The sequence below is a fragment of the Octopus bimaculoides genome, chromosome 26 (assembly GCF_001194135.2).
Source record: "Octopus bimaculoides isolate UCB-OBI-ISO-001 chromosome 26, ASM119413v2, whole genome shotgun sequence".
Lineage (NCBI taxonomy): Eukaryota > Metazoa > Mollusca > Cephalopoda > Octopoda > Octopodidae > Octopus > Octopus bimaculoides.
This window is the reverse complement of record NC_069006.1, coordinates 11,626,465-11,634,328: the sequence shown is the minus strand read 5'-3', so window position 1 is coordinate 11,634,328 and position 7,864 is coordinate 11,626,465. Positions and strand designations below refer to the sequence as shown.

At 38.5% G+C, this 7,864-nt stretch overlaps 1 protein-coding gene across 3 annotated transcripts in view; it reads right to left on the bottom strand.

The window, feature by feature from the left end:
- Positions 1–7,864, bottom strand: part of LOC106883341 (transcription initiation factor TFIID subunit 10) — a 95,348-nt gene that overhangs the window by 20,088 nt on the left and 67,396 nt on the right. The window contains exon 1 of one of the 3 annotated variants that reach the window (XM_052976986.1): positions 1,397–1,550. The exons of the other annotated variants lie outside the window; for them this stretch is intronic. Coding sequence (XP_052832946.1) covers position 1,397 — 1 coding nt within the window. The 5' untranslated portion in view covers positions 1,398–1,550. Of the gene's footprint in view, positions 1–1,396; positions 1,551–7,864 lie in introns of those variants that run through there. 3 annotated transcript variants of the gene reach the window in all.

Below are 7,864 nucleotides of genomic sequence, written 5' to 3'. Positions count from 1 at the left end.
CTGATCAAATTCATCCTATGGTTGCAGAACTGTTTCCAAAGGGAAATGCAATCTTTCAGGATGATAATGCACCAATTCACACAGCTAAAGTTGTTACTGAATGTCACAAGGAACATTCTAGTGAAGTTGAGCATCTTATCTAGCCACCACAGTCCCCAGATCTCAATATTATTGAACATTTATGGTGCAGTTTAGAAAAACAAGTAAGGAGTCAATATCCTCCACCATCATCACTACAAGAACTGGAGACTGTTTTAGCTGAAGAATGGACAAAAATTCCTTTGGAAACAATTCAAACTTCGTTTGAGTCCATACCTTGTAGAATTCAAGCTATAATTACTGCCAAAAGCAGTCCTACCCCATATTAAAATAAATTTGTTTGAAATTTTAAGGTGTCTCCATTATTTTGTCCAACCCCTGTATGTGTGTGTATATATATATATATATATATATATATATATATATATATATAATCGTCCTATGTATGATGGTAAACTGCATTCGGTAGTGGGCCCCTGGTTCAAAGGTTACAGGGTTTTGAGGAGTATGGGATCACCTCTTAGCCATGATTGTTCCCGTAGCATCTGTCAGGGTCCCAGCTATCAATTAATTAGCATGTTAGAGAACTGCCTCCAGAAGAAGGTCACTCACAGAAACCCTTATCGGACCCGGGGAAGACGAGGACAATTCAACTCTTAAGCTGCTGCTTATCAAAGAGAAGGTAACTCCATACAGATCCTACATCCTGATAACCACTGGGTTCTTGGCACTTGTTGCACCAGACCGACACAGTTTTGAAGGCCAAGAGTGAGGGACTTTCTCTGCACAAATGATGCCCACTAGAATTGTACAGGTTGTCCAGGAGACCAAAACACTAGCACCAACACCATTGCACCTTCTTCAGTTCAGTAGTGACAGGGAAAGAAAGTGCCATTTTAAATGGTTAGTCTCATTCCATCTCTACAGTTGTGTCTTGCCAAACCCTCATTTATCAAAGCAATGTCAGAATCCATATTTCACCATCATCATAGTTGCACTTTTCTTCTACATGTTTGCATGGGTTAGGCACAATTTATTGAGGTAGGTCTTCTACAACAGGACACTGTTCCTATCACCAACCCTCACCTGTTTTCCATGCAAGGTAATATTTCCCCATGATTAAAAATCCTTTTCACAACAGACTGGAAACAAACAAACATCACTTGTATGAAGGTGATGCTCATTCACAGCCATCAAATTATGTCAAGACAAGAGTACACACACACACACACACACACACACACACACACACACACACACACACACACACACACACACACACACACACAGTATTAAACTAAAATAGCCATCAATGCATTATACTTAATATAAATATATTGTTGAAAGGCAAACTTACTGCAGAATTTGTTGGGAGATAATATTTCTGGTAGATGTGCTGAGTTTAAAAACAGAATATATATCAGAGGAAGACAAAAATCATCCCACCACCAATGAGAACACCAGATGTATTTCTGTTTTTCATGGGCATTGTCAACAGCATGTATTCACAGCCAGCTGTTATCATCTCCAGAAGAATACTGCAGTAAATCTCACTTTCAACACTGTATTTACATTAACCCTTTTTAATAGATTACTGTCAAATGCACTGCTTATTTAATAGCTCTGCCTTAGCGAAGGCGGAGGTATTGTTTTCAGTCGTGTTTGTTTGTTTCTTTGTTTGTCCATGGACAAGATATCTCAATAACTGCTGGATGGATTCAGATGAAACCTTCAGGGATGTTTGGCCTCATGACTGGCAAGAACTGATTAGATTTTGGGATCGATCTGGTACCGGACAAGGATTCTGGATTATTTTTCCTGTTTTCTTTTGAAAGCAGTCAGGTTCATTTTTTAGTATTCTCGTTTGTGAGAGCAGTCGAGTTTATATCAGATATTCTCATTTTAAAAATCATCTCTGGTTAACTGCTGAGAGGACGTTGGTGTTGCCTTGTTCACATTGTTTTCAATTAATCAAATATTATCTCAAAGCTTGTCGGGTAGGTGTGAGAAGCTGGATCTGGTCAGTTTAAATTTTAAAGGGTTAAGTATGATACATAGATGACCATCTTAATCTAATACTGCTTTTGTAGCATATAACAGATTTTAATTTAGCTAGGCAACTCTTCCCAACACCAGTGAATATTTATTCAATGTTTTCCTATATATAAGTGCTGACAAGTCACATGTAAGCATGCAGCTGGTTGTCATTACACACCATTGACAATGCTCAATGAAGTAGAAATGCATCTGGCATTCTTACTGGCCCCTGCTGGGATGATTTTCGTATCTGTCTCCAATATCACAGCATCAACTATGCCACCACAATGTGCTTCCAATCTTGTTTTAATTGCACCATTCTTCTCCACCTTGACCCAAACTACTCGATCACAGTGTCTTCTCATCACTATGGAGATCTTCCAAGTGGCCTTTTCTGATCTCTTGGGTACTACTCAGCAACTGTCGTTGTAAGCCTAGCAACATGTCCAACCCAGAGGAACTTGTGCTTTTGGTACTCTGCGATCATATCGTTCACTCCAATCCATTCTCGAATTATCTTTCAAATATGCTCTCTTAACAACATTCCTAGCACAGATCTTTCCCTGGCCCTTCAGTTCATAGCTAGTTGGTGCTCTTTTTTGTAGTAGCCCATGTCTTATTTGGATATACATTGTGTTTTTAAACACAGCACATAAAAAAAAAGAGAGATATTATCTCCAGACAAAGTACTGCATTAAATTTGCTTTTCAACAACATACTTGCATGAAGTGTGTTAGATTGAAGTCACCTTCCCAGTTGGGTTGGTGTGTTTCCTGTAGAAATACTAGAGCAATCCAAACACTGAAAGATTTGGACCGGAATCCAAACAAGTGAAAAAAGCCACAGCATTGAATACAGTTCAAACTGGCTATGGCTGGCAAGCGATTGCATGTGTAACCCTTCAGTAGGTGAAGCCTACAGGCTAAGGGACCAAAATACTTGTCACCCTGAGATACCTGCCGATGATGCAGAATTGCAATCAATTCAGAAGAGCTTGAAATACCTCTGAGTACTACCAACAATTTCTGTGCGGGGGTGAGGAACAGCTCCAATGTTTATTTTATATATATATATATATATATATATATATATATACATATATAAATGAACGTATGTATGCCATACACACAAGCATGCATACATCCTCCCACCAATATAAACGATAAAAAAAAATTTTAATAAAAAGAAAAAGCAACTAAGTTCAGCTATCAGATTTCCTGCCTTCAATTCTATTTTTGATCTCTACAGTAGATGCCAGCACCCACCACCACCACCACAGCATCTTGACTTCCTGCTAAGAAGAAGAAGAAGCGGAGGGGGAGGAAGTAACTATAGCTGCAACACTAATTCTACACTACCACTACCAAATCGTAAGTAATTAGACCATGATGTAAGAGCGTGTTGTTTGTTAAAATTTTTCAAAGCCATCGGACAGAGATGATGTTGTACAACAGTAAACACCAAAACTTCAAGCAAGAACACAGAGGTTGCAGTGAGATATTGCAGAACTTGAACAGAACAATGATAGACAGACAGACTATTCCAGATAACTTCTGAATACAGTCCTACCCAACCTGCCCACCCCCCATGAAATTGTCAAGAACTGACACAGATTGTTCCTATTCTATGATATTATATACACACACATATATATCATCATCATCGTTGTCATCGTTTAATGTCCGCCTTCCATATCATTGTCATCATCATCATTTAACATCCGTTGTCCATGTTGGCATGGGTTGGACAGTCTGACCAGAGCTGGTAAGCTGGGGAGCTGCACCAGGTTCCAGTCTGATTTGGCATGGTTTCTATGCTGGATGCCCTTCCTAACGCCAACCGCTTTACTGACTGTGTTGGATGCTTGCTTCTCAACCACTGGATTTAATTCCATTGAGTGGCACCAGGGCCAAATGTCATCTACTATAAAAACAGAGCTGACCAAAGCCTTGAGAGTGCATTTGGTCAACAAACTGAAAGAAGCCCATCGTATGTATGTATGTGTATGTGTTAGGTGTAAAGTAAACTGGCCCTTTTGATGACATTACATGTCTGCTGTCTTCTCTCTCCATCAACACACTGTCCCCATGACATGGACCCCCAGTGTCTAAACACACTGACCCATGAAACTATCTTTTGTCTGTCTCTCTTAAAAAATTTTAATCCCATCTGTAACAATAACTGACCCATCAAATAGTTTGATCCAATTATAGGATTTGTTGACTTATCTTTTCTACCACCACCACTACTACTATTGCCACCACCTTAACTAATATTACTATTACTACCTCCTCTTCCTCCACCAGCATCACAACTAATATTACTCCCACCACCACTACCACAACCACTATTACTACCGCTAATGCCACCACCACCATCTTCACAGCAGTTTTTCCATTGTTAGGCCTGACACAGGGTTAAACAAGAACAAAAAAAAAAAACAGCTGAAGTGGTTTTGCTAACATCCTGGATATTACAACAACAATGAAACTGATTGTTGAGAAAACAAGGACATCTCAAAGTGCTAGAAACAGCAAGCAAATAAATCTTCCACAAATCACACCACATTGGAGGGACAAGCTGAAGCACCTTTGTCCATAGACATGCACAATTACAGATGACTGGCGTCGGTGGAATGGTAGATTTTTGTCATCCGATGAGGATTCAGTAGTTTGCTCTCTACTCTTGAATTAATATGTGGCTGAGTAATCCACAGACGTTTACCTTCAGTATAAGTAAATTCTCAAGGCATGACAGTGTGTGTGTGTGTATGTGTGTGACAAGACTGTACTGTTTTCGCTTACAGATGCACCTGGCAAGCATCTATACAGTTCCCACCTATTCAGTTTCAAGAAAGAAAGAAGTTGGCCCAAAGACTATAGAAAAAAAACTACATTTGCCCAAGATACCACACACTGGGATTGAACCCATATCCCCATGGTTGTGAAGCAAGCTTCTTAACCATTCGTCCATACTATGCCTACCACATTATATAGTGCGCAATACAAAAGTTGTGATAGGGTCTGGTCTATAGCTGTGTTGAGTCCTAATCAAACTCGATTCAGCAGACCCATGACCAACCCATCTTTTATCCAGATGTAGTCTGGCACATGCATGGCTCTGTGTTAAGCAGCTTGCTTTGCAATCGTGGGGTTGCAGGTTCAGTCCTACTGTGCAATACCTTGGGCAAGTGTCTTTTACTATAGCCTCAAGTTGACCAATGCCTTACGAGTGAAATTTGGTGATGGAAACTGTGTGGAAGCCTATTGGGTGTGTTTCTACATACATAAATATATGAAGTGCCTCTCTAATGTCTAAAACTGTAAAGATCACGTAAATTTTGATTTAGAATTTTAGCATAAACTGGTGATGCAAATAGAGTTGGTACAGAAACAATTGTAACAAATCATTAAAAATGTGTTGAAGAATTTTCTTGGTCTTTTTCTTTTCATTGAATTATCTACACTTCACCAAACCCATTTTATGGTGTAATCATCACAAAACTTGCATTTTCTGCACCCAAGGAATTCTGGCTTTAGCTTGGAACTCAAGAGTATTGATAGCCCAGTATTCGGGTTGAGTGCTTTTCTGGAAATACCACAACTTCACACTCTACCTGACCTTATATATATATATCATCATCATCATGATCATCATCGTTTAACGTCCGCTTTCCATGCTAGCATGGGTTGGACGATTTGACTGAGGACTGGTGAAACCCGATGGCTACACCAGGCACCAATCTGATTTGGCAGAGTTTCTACAACTGGATGCCCTTCCTAACGCCAACCACTCCGAGAGTGCAGTGGGTGCTTTTACGTACCACCGGCACGAAGGCCAGTCAAGCAGTACTGGCAATGGCCACGCTCAAAATGGTGTATTTTATGTGCTACCCGCACAAGAGCCAGTCCAGGGGCACTGGCAACGATCTGACATTTACTATTTTACACTGTACTAATGCAATGTAAACAGTATCATTTATAATATTATTACAAATTTGGGAATTCACCTATAGAACTGCAACTCCTATTTCAGGACAACCTTATTTTCTGGAATACACATAGAAAGTTATATCCAACATAATAATAAAATAATATAAGCATTTTAAAACCTAGTATAAAGTACAGTAAATTAAATTTATTGTGTATTCTCTCTTACTGTAATAATATATATATATATATATATATATATATATATATATATATATACACATACATATCGGGGAGAGAGACAGAGAGAGAAAGGGGTGTGTGTGTGTGTGTGTGTGTCCACATTTATACTCATGTTTGTCCCCCATAATCGCTTGACAACCAGTATTGGATTGTTTATCTCCCCATGAATTTGCGGGTCAGCAAAGACAAGACTGATAAAATAAGTACCAGATTGGTATCGATCTGCTCAACTAAAACCCTCCAAGTCAAAGAAAAGAATAAACGGCATAATATATCTAGAGCTACATTGTACCCAATGTTCTTCCATTGATTTCAGATTGTTTTTATGATTCAAAAGGAAATTTGACTGAAATTTCTAGCAGATATCACACAGAAGCTCTTTCTTTCATTTTCCTTTTCTCTTTTGTTTGCTTCAAAATATGAAGATAAAAAGTTTGTTGACTGCAACAACTAACTACAAATGGTTGAAGACAATAAAGCGTACGCTCACAAAACAGCTACCGACCACGCTGAATAGAGAAAAACACATGTAATAAAATGGATTGGTGGGTGGCAGGAATCGTGAGAGAGAGACAAAGTAAAATTCACACGCACATATACACACACACATACCCACATATACACATACAGGCGTGTGTATGTGTATGTGTGTGTAGATAGATAGATAGATAAGTAGATAGATAGATAGATAGATAGATAGATAAATAGATTGATAAGTAGATATGTTTCTTTATTAGCCACACAGGGCTCAACATAGAAGGGACAAAATACAAATGTAGAGTTTTTCTTTTCGATGGGGACGAAAATAAAGTAAAAAAATAAAATGGGGATAATGATGAAAAGGCATCGAGAAAACGTTTGGGGTATGTACAAAAAAAAAAAAAATATTACCAAAATTTCCCAATAAATGGGGAGGTTATCCGTGGAAAGAAAAGTAGATAGATAAGTAGATAAGTAGATAGGTAGATAGATAGATAGATAGATAGATACACGAGTACACACATACTCATTTACAAACACCCACACAAGCGCGGCTGAAGAATGAAAGGTTAAGCACGCCCTGTTCCATATATATATATATATATAATATACGTGTTTGTGTATGTGTGTATATACACACTGATGTTAAATGATGATATATGCACACAAATACACACACATGCACTCACTCACTCACACACACACATTATGCCTTGTCATGATGGATAGGCTTAAAGACTTTTTTTCTTCCTACTGTAGATATTTCTGGTGAAAGGCAATTATATATTCATGTTCTTTGGTAGATTCTGGGTTTGTGTAATAAATAATTGGTAAGTTTAGTGGCTGGAGTGGCGAGGGGCGATGGTGGCGATAGGTATGGAGAATGCTGGGGTGGCAAGATATGTTAGAAACGCGACACCCCTAGTTAACAGCGCGGCAGAAATAAACTGTAAGATTAAACAGAAGCGGCTTACTCATCTTTTAGACTTTTTGGTTTCTCAGTACATGGCACTGAAAATGTCAAACGATAAAGAGAGGAAAAAGTCTATGACTGGGCAAAAGAAGCAGTGATGGCAGCAGGTGACACACAAATACATGCATATATATATATATATATATATATATATATATATATA